At 32.3% G+C, this 24,774-nt stretch overlaps 1 protein-coding gene across 2 annotated transcripts in view; it reads left to right on the top strand.

Annotated features, from left to right (window-relative positions):
- Positions 1 to 480: 480 nt before the first annotated feature.
- The window catches only part of LOC115229146 (protein FAM102A), a 232,310-nt gene continuing 208,016 nt past the window's right edge, over positions 481 to 24,774 (top strand). For both annotated transcript variants that reach the window (XM_029799563.2, XM_029799557.2), the window contains exon 1: positions 481 to 1,868. In XM_029799563.2, the coding sequence (XP_029655423.1) occupies positions 1,720 to 1,868 (149 nt within the window). In that variant the 5' untranslated portion in view covers positions 481 to 1,719. The remainder of the gene's footprint in view (positions 1,869 to 24,774) is intronic.

The raw sequence follows: 24,774 nt of genomic DNA, 5'->3' as shown, positions 1-24,774 counted from the left end.
AAACGAAAATATATATGAAAATCCAAAAAGAAAGGAAAAAATCGAGTGCTAACATGAATGTGTCGCTTATGACGCTAAGAAAAAGAAAATCCTTTCGATCATCAAACTAAATCTTGTTTTGCTTTTCTTTCTCTTTTAAATACATGTCTTCTTTACGTTTATATTAAAAGTTCAGTTTTTTCAATACACAGGTGTATGTGTGTATATATATATATATATATATATATATATATATATATATAGAGAGAGAGAGAGAGAGAGAGAGTGTGTGTGTGATTGAGTGAGTAAGTAGTTTACTCACTACAGTAATTTAAAATAAATTGTTTAGGGTACTCTAGAAAGCTAAACGACGAATCATAAATAAATATATTTATTTTTTACAGCCAAAAATAAAATAAAATAAGAAAAAAGTGAAAAATAAAGGGTGAATAGAGTCGTGTTAATCACCCCCTTTCCTCCTGTATCTTTATTCAACTCTTCGCTGACTTTACACCAAGCTGCGTGTACACACATTAAATGCACTCGTAATATTTCTCCCTTGTTCTTAATGTATCTGATTCGCTGAGGATTTCCGAACCGTGGTGGTAATATATGACTTGAACTAGATTTTTTTTATTGGGTTTTATTTCCCACTGTTTTGCTCTTTGTTTCATTCCGAGCCTAATTTATATTTTGGTGTAAGATAGGCGGATACTTATACATGTAAATATTGTATGTGCGTGCGTGCGTGCGTGTATGCAATGTATGAATAGATAACTGTAGATTCTTTCTGTGCCTGTGTGTGTATTCCTGCTTTATCAACATAACGTTAAACTCACGACTGACAGAAGTAAAAATATATATATATAGATATATATATATACATATATGTAAAATACGAGCAACAACATAATTCTAAAGAGTAGATTTTTTTTATATTACGTCACGTCTTCTGCCAGACTCATTCGAGACAGTATAAAAGCTCGGTGTCATTACCATTTTATTTAAAATCTAACCAAAACCTGTTTCTACTTATATTGGCTCGTCAACAAGCAATGCCACATACGTTTGTAAAGTTGCATTTTCTTTCTTTTACAATTGCTCCTTGTTGCGTGCCTTGACTTCTAAAATTTTCACACTGGAACTTATCACGAACATATATATATATACATCAAGAAGAATTTCATGTTAAAATCCTATTCTGTACGCTAAAGTTTAACTGTAGCATAGCTTATCAGTTCCCTGCATGTGTATAATGTATGTAAATTTAACGAGATAGTAAACCTACTCACAATTTTCTCCGTCGCTGACGTAAATTGTGATTTGAAGCTATCTTGTTTATCTGTTCTCTAAGCGATGGAATCGTCGGCATTGTTATGTAAAGACGACCTCTGCTATTGGAGAGCAGACTTGCCGAGGATTACAGGTGATCATTACCAACTAGAAGACGGACAGCAGCTTCAGGGTCTTTTGCCTATCACAGTTAATACTTCTAGTAATATGCTGTGATTTTGCTGCTCGTCATTTTTGTCTTTAGTTTTACAATACAGTTGTCTTTCTCTACCAGAACAGGCAACACAGTCACTAAACGTATTATTATCCCTTTATAAACATATATACCTACACCTTCCTTTTTTTATATATACATATAAACATACAAACACCTATTCTTACATACAGACAAATATCTGACACCTTGAAGACCTGTCCTTTCTTTACAAAGGATCGGTCGTTGCTGAAATGGTGTCTTTTATGAGTAAAAAGAAACGTTATAAGTTCAACGTGAATTTTACACTGGACGAACTTTCTTCCGTGCCATTTGTCAGCGGAATTTTGTTTGCTAAAGTGCGGCTACTCGATGGAGGAAATTACACACATTTGTCGTCAAGGTATGTATTTTTTGTTTTTTTATTTTTTATAATTGATTCTCTAAAAATTCATTTATTTATGACGTTTTACTAGATTTTATACAGTGTTACTATTATTTGTTTTTTAATCTCCTTAATTATTGCCCTTTTTTTTTCTTCTCTCGTAATATCGGAAATGTTGCTTTTCGATATAGAAATGTATACGAGCGCATCAACTATTATTCAGAAACCCATAAGTTGCTATTATTGTGAAAACACCGAATTATAAATCACATAGGAGACAAATTGTCTGCGTGTATAATCCCCCAAAACACGTTAATTTGCTATTCATGTGTGTAAAGATAGCAAGAGGGAGAGTCTTTATTGAATCCGCAAGTTCTGTTAGTGTTTGATGCCGGTTTGACACTCCACATCACCAATAATAAACATAGGATGATCTTCCTCTATTCCACGTCAATGTAAGTGGATCGTGACACTTGAGCTAGCACCTGTTTATAGCTAACAGTATTTAAGAGACGGGATACTTACTTCTTTAGCAGCAAGCTAACCCTGACCGAACAAACCTATACTCCCAGGCGTCTCAGTCGTGACCATCACGCTATTTTTACCCAAGCGTAGTGTATTTAGGACATTATCTGATGGCTTGCCTTTATTAAAGATAGGGTGTGAAATAGATGTTCTACTGAGATTTCTAGAAAGTCCAGTGACCCATTAGAGGCATCTTTCTTGATAGGAGCTGGGATAATTTCTTCTAAAGGGTGCAATGAAATATTTTCTCCATCAATGCTTTCAACCTCACAAAGAGAATAATATGCTTACTCATAGATATTATTATCTAATAGATATAGTCATATCCATTTCCACGCCCCTACTATATTTTCAGTCAACGGAAAGTCATACATCGGTGATCTGCGTGTGACATTACTTAATTTTCTCTATGAACTTTTTGAAGTTTATTTTTCTTATTCATGGGTTAGTGTTGCAAATTCCACTGTTTTGCAGTAGTCATCACCTTTGAAAATCCGTTGTTCTTTATATATTGCTAATATTAACACCTGCTATATAACAGGAAACTAGCTGATTAAAAAGAAAAAGACCAGAATTTATATATAATAAACCTTTTATTTATCAGCATCATCTGCTGTAGTTGGTTTACCTACTTTTCTCCTAACAGACGAATATTTATCATGAATTTCTAGTTTAGATTATTTAACTTTATAGCAGGTAATAATTTCCTTTACTATGCAATGTATTTCTGACTCACATGTATATGCATTTCTAAATTTCTTCATTGTAGTAATCGAACCGGTTATTATTGGCTGCATATTTTGTAAACATGGGTCACTTTAGTGAACAGAAGTTGACACAAAAGGAAAGCCATATTTTACATCAGGCATTTAGCGAGCATTATTATCATAGTAATTTGAAACAAAATCGTGAAACTTTTAACCAATTTAATCATTTCTAACAAACTTATCACTTGAGTTTCGAATCTTAACTATAATATTGTGTAAGCGCGTAACTCTGGATATTTGATTTTTAAGGATGCGTACAAGGGGGTGGCTATAGGCACGTGTAAAATGTATATATACGTACGTGTACATTTTTGCTGACATGTATATACATGCATATTTAGCTCAAGGCGTATGCTAATTAAGCAGTTGTACGCTTTCAAGTACATTAAAGCATGTACTGTTATATACTACGTGTGTGAATATTTACCGAACTGACATATTTTTCTTTACATATGTGGTTTAGAGATTGTACTTTAATCCAGCACAGTTTAATTTAGTAACTGTTAATATCTCTGTTCTTTCATTTGTTTAATAAATTAAGGTGTATGATATATTAACATATTCCATGTTAACATTTTGGAATCAGTCAGCTGATCATTTTTCGACTTTTTCCTCCATTGCATTCATTTAGAGTTTCATCGCCTCAGTTCAGCTTTAATTGATATAATTTAATTGCAAATATTCTTAAATCATGCAAGAATTTCCTCTAAAAGGTATTAAAAATAAAGCCTTGTTTGTTTTCGATTATTTTTCGATTTGTTCATAAAAAAGTTGTTTCGACTATTGTCTGTAAAGTATATATAACAAAGCTATTAGAATATATTCTTAATAAATTAGTATGTGGTCTATCCCTAAAGCACTTTAATCTCTTGACCCCATTCAGTGGAGCTATAGGTAGATTAACTATCGTGAGAATGATACAAACCATCCAACTTGTTGATGTATTGTGCACTACATAACGGGAGCATCTTTACTTGTAGTGCCTGACGAAAGAAATGACTTTTACAGGAGCGCTTTTGTAAATATTTGGATGATGGGTAAACATTAGAAACTACTAGTCCTAATCACAACATACAGTATGTGAATGACACAAAGGTGTTATAGAGAAACGAATAGAATTTCACACACACATTCTAGTTATGTATGTGTGTGTGTGCAGACCAAATGTGCTTCTTATTTCATCCTGTAGTTTGAGGTGGAAGCTCATTCGTAGTGGCATTAAAGTTCTAGTTAATCTATTAGTTTGATGAATTAAGAGTTGTTTTATGTCGGGATAGTTAGAGCGTGGATTAAAATGCCCCAGGTGTTATATAGTTATGATCGTTTAGATATTGAGTTAAACTTCCGCCGATATCTGTTTTACCTTTCATTTTTCTTAAGTCAATAGCAACCATGGACTAGTGTCAATTTAGTCGACTATATTTCTTTCAAGAAAAAGAAAAAAAAAAAAAAGAGGCCGTGAGCCTATGTTAGAATCAGTATTAGCCATAAACATATTAGCTTTCTGTATTTTCTTTTTTTGAAGTTTCCAAAATTAACGTCTATAAGTATCGCGTAATGTATAAGTTTTAACTGCAAGAAGCTTCATTATATAGATCAAATAACAATACAGACGAATTATGAAAGCCACGTTGGACTCAAAACTTCCTGCCCTGGTTAGCAACATTGGCTATAATTACCATTATACCGTTTAGTGTTTAGATTTCCCTTTTGTAATTCCATGTAAGAAGATACTCTAGCTTTTTTTCATTGTACTGTAATTTAATGTGAGACAAACCATCTGGAATATCGCTAGTTAATTTTATAACTGATCAAGTGTGGACAGCTCGTTACTTCCACTAATTTTGCAGCATGTAGTAATTTAGAGTGGAGTTAAAGGTCTCTCTTATATATAAATCCAAAAAGAAATTATTTCTTTTATACTTGACGACGTTCATCAGCCTTGTCAGATTATTATTTTTTAAAAATTTTGTCTGGAGAGAAAGAGCAGTGCCTTTGACTTTGAAGGCTAACCCTGCATTTTGAGATTAATGCTTGCAGGGAAAATGTGCATTCTAAGTGGATTGTCAAAGGCACCTGGGGAGAGCACATAATGCTTATAAAAAACCCCCCAGAAAGTGGGAATAAATGTATGTAAATTTTATCACCTTTGAAATTTCATTCAGTAGACCAGCACTGACAATAAAGAACACTTTTTGTCCTTCAGATTAGAAATGTGACATCTTTTTTATTACTTTAGTCAGTATGCATTTACGTAAATAGAACCAAGCAGTAGATAAACTGGTTGGATTTATGGAGGTCATCCAATGAAAAGAAAAAAAAATCCTCATCTCCAACAAATGGTTCAAATGTCTTAATTTCTTAGATAAGAAAGTGACAGAGCTCCTTCTTGAGTCATGAAGCCAGTTTCCCAGTTTCTGTGGTATAAATATATATTTCCCCTGGATGAATCACTAGTCTGTTGCAGGATTACTCATTTGTGCCAGCTGAGTGGACTGGAGCAACATGAAATGAAGTGTTTTGCTCAAGAACACTATGCATTGCTCAGTTCAGGAATCGAAGCCACAATCATAGTCCAACACCCTACCTACTAATCCATGTACTTTCTCTTAATTTCTTGGACCTGCCCAACATTTCTAGGATGAAAACAGCAATATATATTATCTCAAATGGGAAATTTTTGTAGTAGCATTAAAAAAAAATAATAAATGGAACCTGAGAAAATAAATATATCTTGAACTCTTGTTAGTTTGACGTCATAAAGAAAATCAATGTCATAACTTTTCTGTTACTTCTAAAACTTGAGTGCATATAAATAAGCACAGGTGTGGCATTGTGGTAAAAAGTTTGCTTCTCAACCACATGGTTCTGGGTTCAGTCTCAATATGTGACACCTTGGGCAAGTCTTCTGCTATAGCCATGGGTTGACCCAAACCTTGAGAGTGGATTTCATAGATGGAAAGTGAAAGAAGTCCATTGTATGTGTGTGTGTCTTTGTATTTGTTCCCCACTGCTGTTTAAAAACCATGCTGGTTTGTTTACACTCCTATGATTTAGTGGTTTGGTAAAAGCGACTGCTAGAATAATTATCAGGCTTAAAAGTATGTACTGGGGTTGATTAATTTGACTAAACCTGTCAAGATGGTGTCCTAGCATGGCTGCAGTCCAGTGACTGAAAGGTTTAAAAGATAAATAAAAAACACGGCTTTCAAATTTTTTAATCTGTATTTGTAAGACCTCTCTTCACAATTAGCTGAATGACTATAGTGTCAGCTTAATAGTTAGAAAAAAGTTGTGTGTTTGTCTCCTCTTATTGTTACATATTAAGAATAATTACTAGCATACCATTTATTTGGATGTAGAGCAATTATGAAGAAAGCTGTTAATTCAGTGGTGAAATAAATTGAAAATTAGATGAATAGTTTGAGACTAGTCTCAAGATTATATTTTCTCAACTATGTATGGAATAGAAGCTTCATATCTTCTTAATTTTCTTATTTGTAATGTATATTATGTTTTTTTTATAACTTAACATCAAATTTCATGCCAGTTTCACTTAATAATTGTAAATGAAAAATATTAACGCAGGTTGGAAAAGTATAACAAAATTAAGAAAACAAAGGAAAAAAAGAATTCTTTAATGTTATTTACTCAAAAGTGGCTGGAATTTTAAATTTATTTATAGTAATTTTACCCTATTGTTGTAGATATTGTATATTTTTAGGTTGAGGAAGAGGACAGAGACTTATTTCATGATACACAATTCTGAGTTCAAGTCCTGTTGGGGTCAAATTTGTATTTCATTCTTAAAGATATATATATATATATATATATAATACACACACGCACATATACATATACCAGTAAGGATAATTCAAATATATTCTTTATTACATTAAATGTTTGTGCTTAAGAAAACATTCATTTTAAGGTGAAATGACTAGTGTAAAAATTGTGGCTTGGAGGATGTCTATTTTGCTTGCATGTTTAAGTTCAAATTTGTTTTTGATTCCCTGTTTCATTGATTTAGTATCTTTCATATATTGAAGTTGAGCCATTTGACCGACAGCTCTTAAGTGATTTTTCAGAATTTTTCTTGTGTTGCTCAGAAACTAATAAAACTTTCTTTCAATGATGTGTAGTAAGAAGATTCAGTCCCACCATGTAGGATCTTGAGCAAGTGTCTTAAATTATAGCCTTGGGCAGACCCAAACCTTGTGAGTGAATTTGGTTGTTGGAAACTGAAAGAAGCCCACTGTATATATGTATTTAATTGTTTGTGTGAGCGTGTATTTATGTCTCCTTGAGTTGATCATTGTTTGATAGTTGTAAATGATTGTCACTGTCATATGAGGAGTGTCATTCATTTCCAATATTTAGTGGAAATAAGTGAGGGTTGATGATAGAAGTGCATCTGACCATAGAAAATCTCTTTCAATAAACTCTGACTTGTGTAAACATGGAAAAGTGGGACATTAAAATGCTGCTGCTGTGACTTGTGAACAACCTGACTGAATTTTCTGTCTCCAAGCTTTTGACTATATTTTGAAAAATCATATCACTTGTATAAGTAAGTAAAGTGGTATGGTTGGTTTGAGCAATATTTAAACCTACATTGTTTACCACTGTGACCCTTTTCTGTATGAGGGGAAAAGATCTCAAAAACTGTAGGCCTTGAAAGAAAATCAATATTTAATTTCTTTAAGAAAAATAATTTCTTGATTCTTCAGACTGTTATTAGGTGTTGGATATCTTAGCTTTAATGATTATTAGTAAATCCTTTCATGCTAGGGTTCACAAAGCTAGTAATCAATCCCTAATGCTGGGAACTTTCCTTGTAAAGTATGACACCTGATTCCCATTTGGGTACACTGAGGCAATGTAATGAAAGTTGTGTGGTAGATACGATTTCTTAATACTTGGTATGGTAGTTTGATACCTTAATGACTTGTTCATTGATATATTCAATCATATTGCATAGATACATATATCTTGTTCCTAGTTGATGTAGTGTTCCACAACTAAAAATACATTTTTCATTTTTTTTCATCTTTTTTAGTTTTCCTGCACTTTTCAAATGTTATGTATTACATAGTTTTAATTTTCATAAATTGACATTTCATAAAAAAAATTCTGTTCTATTTTTCAACATTAGTATCTTCTGTATATATATATATATATATATATATATATATATATATATATATATATATATATAAATATATATATATAATGTGTGTGTGAATACACACCTACACGTGTGTATGTTTATACATGTACACATACACACACACACAAAGTGGTATTGTGTGCTGTAAGGAATGTCAGTGTAATGTATGCTGATTCAGAAGATGATGGAGGTAGTGTGTATTCAGCTCCAACTTCAGATCAGGAAACTACTACTTTTAAAGTACTTTTAAGTGGTTGAAAAAGATGTATGCTGCTGTTATTGCCATTAATAAAATCATGTAACAATTACAAAAAAAAAACAAATAAAGAGAACTAAATAAAAATGTAAACTGACAAACAAAATAAGAAAGGAGCTAGTCAAAATTATTAGTCTTTATTTTTCTTTATCTAATGGGACTTGCTGATTCCTCATATCCCCCTTTCTACTGCAACTTACATGTTGTATCATGTATGTTGGCATGTCTGTTTTCTTTCCCATCTCCCTATGTACTACCCTATTTCTCTCTGCTGCTTTGTTATCATACATAGCCTTTGCTTGTGTTTACCCCCTTTTTTTTTTTTTGTTGCCACACAACTCCCTCTCTTTGCTGCACTGCTTATATGCTTTTTTCCCCCCTCAATAATAAATCTGCTGCAGTGTAAAGGAATTATTAGCTCTGCATGTAAGCATTAGAATTTATTGAGCTGAATCAGTGTTGTTGGAAGCTATCGCCAAAACCCTTTTCTTTGCTGAGAGACAAGAGATAACGTGTGGGCTTCGAGAAGTAGTAGTTTACAGCATATTAATATACCACTGCCATCATTGTAAATTCCTTTGCTTAATCTTAAATTGGGTTTTATAACATGCTAAACCAGAACAACCTGTTTGTTTCTTTGAACTCTTTGACTTAACTTGAATCCACTTGTAGGTGTTATGAGCTAAAAACAATTACATCACAGAAACAGAAAACTGCTTTAGCTATATGTGAAATTCTCTCTCCTGTCTCTTTTTCTCCTCTTTATAATGAAGTATATAGTGTCGTTTGAGACTTTCTCTATGCTATCAGCTTTAGCAGCATTCCAGTAGGGTATTTCCACTCACAGGTATGTGAAGGAAAACAACTGCCTTCTCTTTAAGCCCAGCTAGGATTTCTTGTAGATTTAACAAATGATTTTAATAGATAATTTCTTGTGTGGGATGTCAGTTGCTTGTCATGGTTAACACATCTCACTTGAAATTTCTTTTTATGTACTCTGACAGGGAAAAATTTCTCACTTTTATCTTTATAAAGTCTCATGACAGTTAAAGAAAAGCCTGGCAGGACGTTATTGTCATTAAGTAACCTTTGATATGCTTATTGAAGCTACTTACCATTTAAAAAATTTATTGCTTCATTTCTGTCTTTATAACACACTGCAAATAAGAATTCCAGGCTTTGTTCAGAATTGATCTGATTTGTATTGTCTGGTAACTGTGTCATGACTATTAACAAAGATGTAAGATAGCTCTGAGAATCCTATTTAATGCGTGTGTGTGTGTGTGTGTGTGTGTGTGTGCATATATATATATATATGAACTTAGGTAATTATTGTTTTACCTATATTCATCATCCTCTTCTTTATCTAGATGTAATTTTCTCTAAAGTTAAGACACTTGACTTTCATAGGATAGTATTTGTAAGTTGTCTACCCACTTAGTTTCTTCAATGATCTATAGGCTTACTGCAGAGTTGTTTGTCAACAAGCACTTGTACAGACATGTGAGATGTGGGTGAAAAAGTGTTGTGTTAACAGTGAATAGCATCCACAGCAGAGAAGGACACGAGAGGTGTTAAATCTCAATATCTTGAGTGTCAAAGATGAGCTGATGCAGAATCAAGAGGTGATATTGCAGAATTGTTTAGCCATGCCCGTATCAAGGTGTAAAAAAAATCTCCTGATGTAACAAGAATAATGCTGTGAATCTACTCTGTAAATATTTTATTTAGTGAAGTTCAAAACACATATTGTGCCCTCTGTTTTCTCTTTTTCTATGAATTGTTTTTTATGTTATACTTCTTCCAAATGTCAAATTTTCAACTTGTGAAATAATGGAAGTGGTGTTGAGTATTTTCTTATTTGGTTCTATTTCGTATTGTATGCATATTTTCTCTCAAGATAAAGAGCAATACCTGGGAATTGGTTTTGGCCTTTGTTAACAGACATGTATGGACCTGCTAATATTTTCTTTTTTTTCTTAAGTAGTAAAATGATTGAGAAACTTCACCTCCTGTACACAAAATTTTAACAAAATGCATTTATGAAAATTAGCTGCCAAATATATTTTTACAAATAAGGAATTGTAAATATGTATTTGATGGAACCATTATTATTGCTAGAGAAGTACTCTGGACAATCTAAAAATTGCACCTAATCATAATTTATTAATTGGGTGTAAGACACTTTTTAAAGTTTCTTTTAACATTTATTAGGATATAAACTAATGACATGTGAAGTAAAATATTCTTATACTTTAATCATGCCACTATTTAAGAGCCTAATATTTTAGGATAAGCAAAAGAATCAAACATATCTTAATCTTTTCAAATCCTTCATTATGAATTACAGCACTTAAATCATTAATAGATACATTATATTATTATTATTATACATTATATTATTATTATCATTAAGTGGAAATATTACCATAGTACAATTATTGTATGTGGCACGTAAAAGCACCCACTACACTCTCAGAGTGGTTGGTGTTAGGAAGGGCATCCAGCTGTAGAAACTCTGCCAGATAAGATTGGAGTCTGGTGCAACCATCTGGTTCGCCAGTCCTCAGTCAAATCGTCTAACCCATGCTAGCATGGAAAGCGGACGTTAAACAATGATGATGATGATGAAATGTAACTTATTTGAGATCCCCTCTTGACTCTATCCAGGGATTCAAGGACAGTAGTTTTTTTCCATTGCCTTTTCTTGGTCGTAAGACGACTACTGGAGTAAGTCTCAACAAATACACAAAAATATATAAAGACATAAAAATTATATTTAATATAATTAAAGTAAATAACACAGTTATTATTTATATGACAATGAATGTTACTTTTTCATCTTATTTCTTTAAAGTTTTTGAGTTAAATATTTTTGTCAGGAACACAAGGCTAGCCAGCATATTATAGATCTTGGTCAGCTGCAGTTCTTTAAATTCATTGTACTCTATCAATTAAGTAGAAAACTTAATCTCAAGCACTGACTATCATTAAGAAAGCTAATGAAATTTCTCATTTTATGTAATAATTTTCCAATGGATATTATGTGACTCACTTGTAAAAGGTAATAAGAGGGAAATAAATGTGCATTTCACAAACAAGTTCATAAACAGGTTTCAGAATTGGGCAACATTAAACATAGAACACAACGCATGGTGACATAATACATCAATATTTTAATTTGTGAAAATATAACAATAAGCTTTCCAGGTTTTCTTAGTTTACTTTTAGTAATAGTCATTATTCCAACATTATATTACTAATTTAACAAAATCTATTTTCACTGTTAGTGAGCTATTTAAGTAGTACATAATCTGCAGTTATTAACTGCTCATGTTCTTAACTATATATTATCTGGAGCATCTAAAATATATTTTCCAGTCAGTCAGAAACCCTATATCACATATTCTCTCTGCCTACACTTGTATATTGACGCTACATTTTGTTTTATGCAAGTGGACTTGTGTGACTTATTATTAACTTAACACTTAGCCTTGACTATGACCCAGTGTAGATCTGGTTTATGTTTTCTATTACTAGTTGGTCTTCCACAAATTCTGTTGATATGCAATTCTCATCAGCTTTCACTCCCATTTTTTTTTTGTGATGTTCTCAAAGACAAGCATGAATAGAAAACAGCTGAATGCAGAATAGCTAGGTACACATCTATTCCTTAAAATGCTAACTGTAGATTGCATATATGGTTTACTGCTCCCTTTAGCTATTTTCCTGTACGAACTAATAAACGTGGGTCAGATCTTTCAACAGCTGTTGATATTTGTTCTAAGGTAAAATATTCAATTAGCAGTTGTACCACCAAAATTGTTTTTGTTTTTCTTTTCATTTACAATGAAAACCAAGTGAAGAACACATGGTCATACAAGCTCAGTCTGTTATTAGATTTGATAATTGCCATTACATTTGTTTTCCCATGGATGGTTTGCAATTCCCAGCTGCTGCCTGAATTTGGTTTATCCCTTGTAATGGATCATTTCTATTTAGCCTTTTCCTCTGTGTGACTGCTAGACAACAGGCATACAATACAAAAGGTCCTTGCGAACAATTTAGAATGAATTTAATTATCTTTGTTTTAGAATATTTCTGATATCATTACATGAAACTTTAGTTTGTGACATTTATAATCCCATGAAATTTTCAGCTATGTTCACTGTCTGCACAGTAAAACATGTATGTTGTCACAGTAAATAGATTTATTTCATCTATTTAGCTTTAAATAGAATCACAATGTTGACTTATGTGTTATAAAGACAGATATGATTGATGTTGTTATTTCTTGGAGGAAATGGCTTCATGAGAAAATGTTGGCATTGGAATTTAATTTCATATTATTTCATGGATAGGCAAAGAAGTATGGTGTTTATCAAATCAACAATGATTTATATGAATAATTAAATTTTATGTGGACATGTCTCATCAAAATGTTTCAATAGTTAACATATATACTCTATTTTATTTGAATTGAATGCTTTGTAATTTTGAATAAGTTTTGTGTCTGTGTGTTGGTTTAATGACATTCAACTAGTTTATGCAAATATCAGCCATATTCCAAAGGTCATTTGTGTTTATTTGATCTATCACGTGTTTCATCACTTGACCTTTTTTCTAAGTTAAAGCGTTTTGGAAATATCCTTTAAACTATTTGTCAAGATAGATTTCTAACAGAACAGTCGGGTAGAATATTTCTAATCTTATAATTAATTATCAAACAAGTCTGTACCTGTGCAGTATACTCAATTAAAATTTCTTTTTTAAATATGATGTATTTTTACATGCAATTTTCAAATTTTTATCTCATACAAATAAAGTTTGCGTCTTATATCTCTTATTTTCAAATTAGATTTTCTTTTGACTAAATATTTTGTACAAACAGATCTATAGCAACATATAGTTATTGTTGGAATATTCATTTAGGTTAAAACTTCTGTGTTCATCAATTTTACTTGAGTGGTAAAATCTGTGGCTATGAATTGATTCCAGTTGACAGCCTAGTTTGACATTTGTTGATTAATATACATTTCAAACCAAATCCAATTAAGGATGTTGAAAATGATTTAAATGTATACTTTTATGGGATTGGCAGGGAATTTACTTAACCCATTTAACATTCAGATTATTCTATGAAATGTAATGCTTATTTATTCACATTGCCCAATTTTTTTCTCAGAGTGTAAGTGGCTTGAGAGAAAAATTGGGCATAAGAGGTATCAGGTGTGGTGTGCAAGAGTAAAGACTGTGCTGGTATGGTCATGTGTTTATGGATGAGGACAGGTGTGCAAAGAAGTGCCAATTACTAACTGTAGAGGGAACCTGTAGAAGAGGTAGACCCAGGAAGACATGGGATGAGGTGTTGAAGCATGATCTTTAGATGTTGAGTCTCATGGAGATGATGACAGGTGATTGAGACCTTTGGTAATTTGCTGTGCTTGTGATGTATCAAGCCAAGTGAAATTGTAGTTGTGGTAGTGCCAGTAACACGTACAAAGGCACCTGTGCTGGCGACACATACAAAGGCACCTGTGCTGGCAACACGTGCAAAGGCACCCATGCCGGTAACACACGCAAAGGCATCCACTACACTCTTGGAGTGGTTGGTGTTAAGAAGGTCATCCAGCCATAGAAACCAAACCGATCAGTCTGGAACTTGGTACAGCTCTCCAGCTAACCAGTCGAACCATCTAACCCATGTCAGAATGGAAAACATGCTAAATGATGGTGATTGATGTATATTAATCATGCATTCTTGTAGCTACGAGATTTTGATGATGCAATTCTTTACTTTTAGAATAGATTGTAGGATAGGTTTGGTTAGCTGGATTTGGCCAGTTTGAACTGAAGAAGCTGGATTTTTGGGCCTGATATGTGGCTGGTTTAAATGCTTAAAGGTTCAAGTGGTTATCTCCATATTCTAGCTGAATAGCTCAGATTTTGGTGTCAGTTCTTGTAGTTACTCACTATCTCCTATTCAGAACTGAATTCTCTTTACTGAGCTAATATATTTATAAATCAACTGTAACAAATCTTCAAACACAAAACAAGATTTGCAGTCTTGTTATTGGGCACATCTTTGTCTGCAATTTTTCAGCCTTAGCAAGCATCTATGCATGATTCTTTTGTGTAGAAATACCATCTGGTTGTATTGGGGAGATTCCCATTTTCAGCCCAGTGAAAAGTAGTGATTTCAATTGTTGTGCTGCAACTTCATTATAAACATAACTGCACTGGAGCTGTTGGAAACATTCCAAACAATCTGAACTATTAGTAGTCTTTGTTAGACATATTGTAATATTCATCATCATTGTAACTGAAGCAAAGCTCTACATTTTTAAAAAAATTTTTTCCAGTAACACTTGTTGACAAGAAATGTAGTTTAATTTTAGAGTAACTATATATCAAAGAACTCTATATTTAGATTGTGAATTATAGTGGTTTCTACAAGTTGTAGTAAGCAGACTAGTTTTACATCACTGCTATAATAACTGTAACTAACAAGAACTAGCTATGACTGCCTGTAGTGTATACGTGTAGGGAAGATGAGGTAGATCTTATTACTAGTTAGAATCACTTTATTTCATTTTGTTAGTGTCTTTGAAATGATATGAATCATTCATGTTGTGTTATGACAGACAAAAAATATTTTCTTGTTTGGTGCTACTGTTTCTCCAAGATTTTTTCATATGACTTCAATATTATTCCATATCCCATTAAAGAAGCATTATTATTGTGGTTTCATTTTATGATTTCTGTAAAAAAAGGTATGAATAACTTATGTCCCCATATAGCCAAGATTTCTAAATTCAGAAAATTAATATTGCTATTATTATTGAAATCTTGATATCAGTTAATATTGAAAATCAATATATTTATAAATGATTCAGGAGTAAAAAGAAAAAAAAAATCATTCTGTTGTCAATTAATATTTAAATCTTGATGAGATAAAACTAGGAGTTCTGGATAAATGCATATTCATGATTTGCCATGTCTCATAATTGCTGATTGTTACTATTAATACCAATTGCTATTTGATTAAGGATGCTAATGGTAGTGCGAAATGAAACTGGAAAATTCATTGGGAGAAAGATTTGTTGGATTGTAATAACTCTGAATAACTAATTAGTGTTTTAGCCTCCACGTAATTAAATAGTAGCTTCTGTGTAATTCTGTGAATAGTTTTATTCTTTTATTATAGGATTTTTGAGCATTAAAATTTGTTTTACACTTGTTGAAGGATATCTATCTTTTAGTCATCTTTTCCCATTGTTTGATACTTAAAGAAAAGACATCAAGGTTATTATTAATATTTTATTTTTAAAAAGCAGTGAGCTGGCAGAACTGGAAACACATCAGACAAAATGCTTAGCTGCATTTTTTTCTGGCTTTTTATGTTCTGAGTTCAAATACTGCCGAGGTCATCCTTTTGGGATCAATAAAATAAAGTTTTAATCAAAGACTGGGGTCAATGTATCAGCTTTCGCTTTCCCCAAATTTACGTATATATATATATATATATATATATATATATATATATATATATATATATATATATACACACACATGCACAATATATATACATATATATATCACGATCATCGTTTAACGTACGTTTTCCATGCTAGCATGGGTTGGACGGTTTGACCGGGGGTCTGGGAAGCCAAGAGCCTGCACCAGGCTCCAGTCTGATCTGGCAGTGTTTCTACAGCTGGATGCCCTTCCTAATGCCAACCACTCCGTGAGTGTAGTGGGTGCTTTTTATGTGCCACTGGCACAGGTGCCAGGGGAAGCTGGGAGTGGTCACGATGTTGGTGCATTTTATGTGCCACCGGCATGGAAGCCAGTCAAGGCGGCGCTGGCATCGGCCACGTTCAGTTGGTGCTTTTTACATGCCACCAGCACAGGTATCACAACTACAATTTCCATTTGATTTTTTATTTTGATGTTGATGTACTTGACTCAATAGGTCTCCTCAAGCACAGCAGGTTGCCCTATATATATATATATATATATATATATATATTATATATATATATATGCACATATACATACATATATGTATATACTTAGATATATATGTATATACATATGCATATATGGTTACAGGACATCATAAAACAAACATGAAATACGAAAACATGGAATACAAACTTTTCTTGCAAACAACGATAGAAACAAATGGAAAACAAGACAAGTAACATAAAGAAGGACCCTTCATCAGTTGTTGGTTGTTTATCTACTCCACATTTCAAGCAATTACGACAAGATGTGCCTTCGAGAAAACAGTTGCCCCCACAAAGCAAAATGAAATTTGGGATTTGCAGAGGGTCAATGTTGGTTAGCAAAACAGTACAGTGAATAGTTTTTATTTCTTTGATCTGTAACAAACCTGACCTAATATTTTTGTGTTTCTGTAAGTTTCATTGATTAACTCACAATGATGACATTGAGAAACCAACAGGCATTTAGAATGAATATGCAAATCTTGAAGTTTTCACTATCATCATTACTTTAACTAGCAGAAAGACTGCCCTCTGGGTAGTTTTCTGCTAGCCCCTTCATAATATTTTCACATTTGATTCCCATTTCTAATAATTTTTATAGCTTAAATTTAATTATTTCTTTGTATAATAGTGCTCACTTGCTTAGTAAATATTCCTTTCATTATTTTATCAGTCATAATCTCTCTTTTAAACAAGCATCATGGTAGTCCAACAACAGAGAGAGAGAGAGAGAGAGAGAGGAGAGAGAGAGAGAGAGAGAGAGAGAGAGAGAGAGAAGCATTTGGTCAAGTTTTACCTTCCCCTGAAACCAACATAGAGATTTCAGTTCAGCAGCCCATCTGTAAGCTTTGTAGTGTGTGTGTGTGTGAGAGGGAGAGAACATTGCAAATAATGAATGAAATAAGCATGAAATGAAAAAAATTATGTTATACTACAGATATATACACCCCTGATTTTGTTGCCTCATAATGTCTAGAAAAATGGATACTTTTTAACAATTTTCTATAAATACTGCATAGATGTTGTGGCTTCAGAGTATATTTATGGGAAAGAATTTTTACAAGGGGATGGAGAGAGGAGTTTTCATGCTATAAAAAAGAAAATTTGAGAAATTATGAATTTTTTGCAACCCTACTCCCTGCCTTGGTTGTCTCTGTTTAGAAATTAAAATATTGGAGAATCTGAGGTCATTGCTGGCATTAATCCACTGTGATTTAAAAAAATTACGGAGATGTACTTGCATAGCAAGTGACTTGATCTGAGATCATGTGCTGAAACAAAATCAGTTGCAGCATGGAAGATGTTTGTAAACCATTCAAGGACACACAAATACTGTTAGTTTCACTTCAACATTAAAACTTCATTTGTGTCAAAACATTTTCGTCGCTTTGAAACCACGACTTGTTCATTGATAAAACTTCACAAAAATGATGCAGCATGAAGTTTTGTCAATGAATAGCACACACATATACACACACACACATTCATTGCCTTTCATTTGTGTGTATGTGTATCTATGTGTGCGCGTGCACAAGTGTGTATTGGTGTATGTGAGTGTCACTGTTGAAGTTGTGTTTGGAAACTGTGAATAAGGTGCAAGTTTCGAGTACTTGTCAGTAACTTTTTGCTTTTTCTCTCATTTTCTAATAGTAATTATCCAAGTTTCTAGGCTCTTTTCACGGCTATCCTGCATTCAAAAATTATACGTGTATTTAAAAATATTTTCTTTCAATAAATAATGTTTTTACATTGCATATACATTAATAGTGAATTAAAACTTAAAAGAGAAAGTGAGAGACTTTGCAAATGAAATTGGAATACTCTGCAGTGAATGCAATGAATATTTAAATTTGTGATGATTTGGATGCATTCAATATTTAAATTTGCAAGAAATTGGAATTAAAAAAATTCAATAAACTTGAGAAATCAAAATTATAGGAAATTTCTTAGAACATGAATTTATAAAAATATTTCCAGACAGTCAACCCTTTAATAATTGCTTTCTTTTAATACTTTTAGTAAATGTTACATACCTAATTAATAAGCAGCTTTCTCCATTATAGTATAGATGTTAATTTTTCCATGTAGCATATACTGAATAAAACTGGAACATTGTTGAAAACATCTGCATAATATCTTAAATAATTTAGGTTTTAAACAATAGTAAGGAATTCCTAATTATAAAAAATTAAACCTGATGTTTTAACAATTTCACAATGTTTTAAAATATCAATTAGCAGTTATGCTTTTGTTTTGATAGGATTTAAGTAAAAAATAATTCTATTTTTGATACAAGGCCAGCAGTTTTTAGGAGAGAGGGCAAGTGAATAACATTGACCCCAGTGTTCAACTGGTTCTTGTTTTATTGACCCTGAAAGAAAAAAAAGCAAAGTGAACCTTGGTAGAATTTGAACTCAGAATGTAAAGCAGGAAGAAATGCTGTTAAGCTCACTACCTTGATAATAATAATTCTTTCTATTTTTGGTACAAGGCCTGCAATTTCAATGAGAGTGGGCAAGTTGACTACATTGAACTCCAGTGTTCAACTGGTACTTATTTTACTGACCCTGAATGAATGAAAAGCAAATTGACCTCAGCTGAATTTGAATTCAGAACATAAAAGAAAGTTACTGTTTTTCTTGAGTGTGAGATTAATATACACCAAATCATGAAAATTACATCATAGAAGAAGGATGTTTACTATGATAATGTTGAAATACATGGATATGCTTTTTTCTCTTTTAACTTTAATGATAAACATTGTGTGTTCAAAAATGCTTTTACTGATTTTCATATAAATTATTAATTTTTTTTTTAACATTTGTATTGTCTATTCTCTTGTTACAGTTTATCATTGTGTATGTTAAAATATCAGTTGCAAATTACACGTTTTCATAAAGTGGATTAATTGAAATAATTTTCTTAATTCTCATTGATTAATAATTGGTATCAATATTGGATAAACAATTCTGAACATTGTGTGTGTGTGTGTGTGTTAAACTGTGCATGGCTGCAGAGCTTAATTGTACAGGAATCAAGTGTTGCATAGAATGTAATGAGGCTATGGATGATTATGTAAATGTAAAACAGCAATGCAGAATGACATTGAATTTATGCAGAGGACATTTTAAAAATCATAAACATCAAATATAATGCAACCAGGTGGTAAAAGCTAGTGTTAATGAAATTTAATGAGAGTAAATTATTTAAAATTTGTGTATCAGCATATCTTGATTTCAGAAGTGAAATAAAAGCTAGCTATAAAATTAACCATTTGGTTGAAGTCAGTGTAATACTGATATCACAAGAAGTCTGTTAGGACTAAGTTGTCTGGAAATGGCTTGTCAAATGAAACTGGTTCTACTCATGCATGCATGCATGGTGAAATTGATGCTTAAATAAATACAATTATCTCTCCCAAACATATAGAATATGTTGGCTTAGTCTCAAACTTAAACTTGTAAGTGTACTAAGAGTGAAATTATTGTTAAAGCTATATCTTAAAAACTATGAAATTTGGCAGCATTCAAGATTTTTATTATGGAAATGAAAATTTCTTCAACTTTTGCTCCAGCCAATTATGCTCTTTTGAATATTGAGATGAAATTTGAATTAGATGTATATGGGTTGGTAGTGTTACTGAAGATTTTAATTTGTAGTAGAGATTTACACAACCTGTCTTACACAGAGATGAACTCTGCTAACCAGGTGATATATTTGTAAACTCACCTTGCTTTTATCACAGACATGTATTAGGCATACTTTTCTTTTGAAAAGTATTTATCTATTTGTGTGTATTATTTCTTTATTGCCTGCAGGACAAAGGGATTAAGTCGATTACATTGATGCCAGTATGTAACTGTTACTTATTTAATTGACCCCGAAAGGATGAAAGGCAAAGTTGACCTCGGCAGATTTGTGTGTATTTATTGCTACTGGGCTGCAGCTATGCTGGGTTCTTCAGATGTCTTAATCAATTCTATCAATCCCAGATGCTCTTCCTGTTACTAACCCATTTATTTGCTTCTAATGAAATGCAAGGATATTATGTAACAGATGATTTTACAAATTTGTATTATAATTCAGAAATAATATTAAAAAAATGCTTAAGTAAAAGTTATTTTGGGTTGCCAATATCATGGGTATAGGTCTTGTAGATAAAGTATGCTATCAACAGAGTAGATAAATGGTGTAATTGAGGGAAGATAAATGATAGAATAATTAAATGCAGATGAGTGATATCTTTGATTTTTCAGTTTATGCTACCCAAGTATAATTAATGGATAGACAAAATGATGGATTTATGAGGCTATTTTGACCATTTGGCAGCTACATTACCATTATAACTGGTGATTTCAATGATCATGTTAGGGTAAAACTAGGAAAAGTGCACTGGTACACATAGAAGCTATGGTTATGATAGAAAAAAATAAGGAGGTACTAAGGATTATAGTGTTTTGTGATACAAATGGTATCCTCATTTGCTAAATAGATTTAAGTATGCTAACCAGTCATCTGGTCATCCATGACTTAGGTGGTCTTGAGAACTAGATTGCTTTGATCTTATCAGGAAAGGGGCAAACACATGGTTGTGAATATCAAGCTCAAACTGTATAGGTGAATAGTTTAGTAAGCAAATTACAACTAAAAGAAACGTGGAATTAAAATTCTCTTCTGTTAGGTGTAATTCCCAATTAGCACCATATGATGCATATTTTCATAAAAAAGATGAGGTAGAAAAGTATGATATAGAGTACAATTGGGCATTTGCAAAATGAATCCACTGCTCATCAGAAGGCTGGCTGTATCATTTACTTTCAGCATAGTTCAGATGAAAATAGGTAAAGCTTCAGGTTCATCAGGAGTAATCAGTGGAATGCTGAAAGTATATTTAATTATTAATCAGGTAGTATAAGGTGTTATTGCTTATGTTTGGCACAATTGAGTCTTTGTAAACTACTACAAGAACAGAAGAGATGTCTTGGAGACAAGCAGTTAGTGCAAGTCACCCATCTTGAATAAAAGATGTTTTGAGTCAATATAGGAGCCTCTATATGATCAACTAACTTGCTAGAAATCATGGCTAAATATGAAATTTGGCTGTCGTTGGCTGATACATAAGATCATATTGTCCTGAACTATCTCATAAAAGAATGAGATGTTCTTGTCTCTAACATTTTTGACCATGTTTGCTCAATGAAGACTGGTCTGGATGAACAGCCCTAATTGAACAAAGGCAACATGTTGCTGCTATGACAGTTTTGGATCCTTTGCTAATCACAAACTTCATATTTTTTAAACTAGAAAATATCTTAAACATTTTCATATTCTGTATTCTGGTGGACCCTAAGAAAGTTATGTGCAGTTCCTTTTTAATTCTTGAGGCAATAATGCAGAAGTTCAGGAAACTTGAGAAGATGAAATGTTTTTATTGCAAAATATGTTGAATAGCTGCAGAAAAGTTTAAAACTTGGAAGAATATTTTAGAATCCAAGTTCAATGTGGATTGGTCAATGTACTAATTATAATCTTTGATAAAACTAATAAATGAAATGCTTTTTAATGTTCCATATTATTAAATATGGATCTATTCAAATATGCTTTACTGTTTTGTTTTTTAAATTTCATTTATGTATATTTATTTTGATGGCAAAATATTTTAGAATCCTCATTGTTTTTCACAATGTGGAAGGTAGTACAAGTTTTTTTCATTTCTGTTTCATTGCAATCTTCTTAGATCAGTTCATTTACCATATTCCAGATTATCTTTCATTTTCCTCTCATCTGGCTGTATCTTCTTCAACCATCTCGCATCACTTTTGTCTCAATTCTCATTCACTTCATTCACTCTTATCATTCATTTTCATCTCTTGATCTGTCTGCTCTCTTGCAACCAACATCAGATGCCTTTTGATAGTTTTGTGTTAAACAGGTTATTAAAAATGACTGGATTTGATTAATGATTTTTTTTTTTGCTCAGTCATTTAATAACTTCAGATGCTTCACTGTTCAATTATTTATTTATGGGTGGCTAAAATAAACACTTGCAGTCAGTAATTTCATCTATGCTTTAATGATTAAATGCTAGTGAAAAATTCCATACTGAATAATTTAGCAGAGTTTTATATAATTAATAAATGTTTAGAATTGTTGATTTCTGTGTGTGTAAAAATGTAGCTTGTATGTGGATTTGATAAGGTTTTGTAGCATCTATCAGTAGGTCATGAAATTCAATTTGTGAAGAAGGGAAGATATAGATTTATTTTGAGATTGGATTAGGAGTGAGGATATAATCAGCTGTGCTCCCATTTCCCGATATTACAAATATATATTTTCTTGACTTGGAACAGTGAAGTTGATCCTGTGTGATTTGAACTTAGGATTAAATCTAAATAAAACCAAGATGTTGAATTCTCTGCTTTGTCTCAGCTCTCTTAACCACCATATAAGAAAAGGGAATATATTGACAGGAATATTAGGATGTATATGTTGTATATAAAAATAATGTTACTGTTTCTGTATGTTTACAGAACCTGGAAGCCATGAGTTTTTCTCAAAGCAATAAATTTTTTCGTAGCATTTTCTTTTTTAGTTTTATTTTCATTTCCACTAAGATTTATATATATTATTATAAAAGGTTTTATTTTTATTCTAATCATTCACATGAAAGCAAAATAAGTATATATTTATAGCTAGCTTTCCAAAGAGTATTAATTGAAAAATAGGTTCATTTAGTAAAAAGAAATTAACTAGATGATAGATTTATCTAATTAAGTGAAAATAGTTATATTCAATTATCAATAATAAAAATGCTATTGTGTTTCCTAACCATATTTGATGCTCATAATTAATTTTTCACTTAAACGGGGAGTTTGTTATGAAAAAAATATAATCATAATATGGCTAATATTCAAATATTGTTTTGATTCACTCGGTAATATTGTGTACTTTTCTGGGTGTTTAGCATGGATTTGGATGGGGAGTTTTTTGAGGATGGATTTTGTAGATGGATGCTCTTCCTGTCACCAACCCTTGTTTTCATTCAAGGAATTGTTTTTCTTTCTGAGGTCTTTGAAAATGCAGAGCTACAAGTCATAATGTCACCACAGAATATTAACATTACTACCATTTCATTTGGCATGAAATATCAGTGTTCTCTCTCTCTCTCTCTCTCTCACACACACAGCAGGCTTCATGCAGTTTCTATCTGCCAAATTCTCTTACATGGCATTGGTTAGCCTGGTGCTATAGTAGGGGGCACTGAAGCTAAGTAGTTGCAAAGCAAACTTCTTAACTAAACACCCATGTCTGTATCTGTATAAAATACAAAACCTCAACATATTTACATTTTTGAATTCTCTCTCTATATATTTAAAAATAAAAATTTAAAAAAATTATTACTTCAATTTATATATAAAAAAATTTCCCACGATTAAAAACAAATTTTATGATTTAGTTTGAAGGGGATGGGCAATGTTCATAAGTGGCCTTGGAACATGGAGTAGGAGAGGAAGGCACCACTACATATATCAGAATTCCTGTTATGAATACCTACAATGTTAACTTTTATAAAGACACTAAAGGAGCAGCTGATAGAAGGAAACTGAGTGATAAATTAAGTCTATCCACCCAAGAATAAGTACAGGCAGTCTGAAAGGCTTTTGTACAGTTTTTGTCTACCCCATCCTCCCCCAATGTTTCTCAAGGTGAGGACATGGTAATATTTTAGTAGGGCATGGCTTCCATTAGAATGGAATGTAAGTAATTAATAAATGAATACAACTTGCAATAGAGTTTTAATTAAAATTTCTTCTCTCTCACTCGCGCGTGCGTGCGCACACACACACACACACACACTAACTAACTTCATCTATTCATGGTTAGGTGCATGCTGGTTTTGAAAATTGAAGTCAGGCATAGGATAAAAAAGTTGAGAAACACTGGTCTACCCCAATTCACTCAAAAGGTTTGGGTCAATCTTATGTTAAAGTAGAAGTCATTTGCCAAATGTGCCACTCTGTTGGACTGAACCTGGAATCACATGATTTTAAAGAGAATCTCTTAATCACATAGCCATGTCTCTGCACCCATTGTACTAAACTAAGTTGATTAGGCCTGCTGTTTCATATCTGGAGATTTAGATTCAGACTCGGAAGAAAATTGTAAATAAAATTCTTCTTCACCTGGTTTTTGT

This window comes from Octopus sinensis, linkage group LG2 (assembly GCF_006345805.1).
Source record: "Octopus sinensis linkage group LG2, ASM634580v1, whole genome shotgun sequence".
Classification (NCBI taxonomy): Eukaryota; Metazoa; Mollusca; class Cephalopoda; order Octopoda; family Octopodidae; genus Octopus; species Octopus sinensis.
This window is presented reverse-complemented; position numbering and strand designations above follow the sequence as displayed.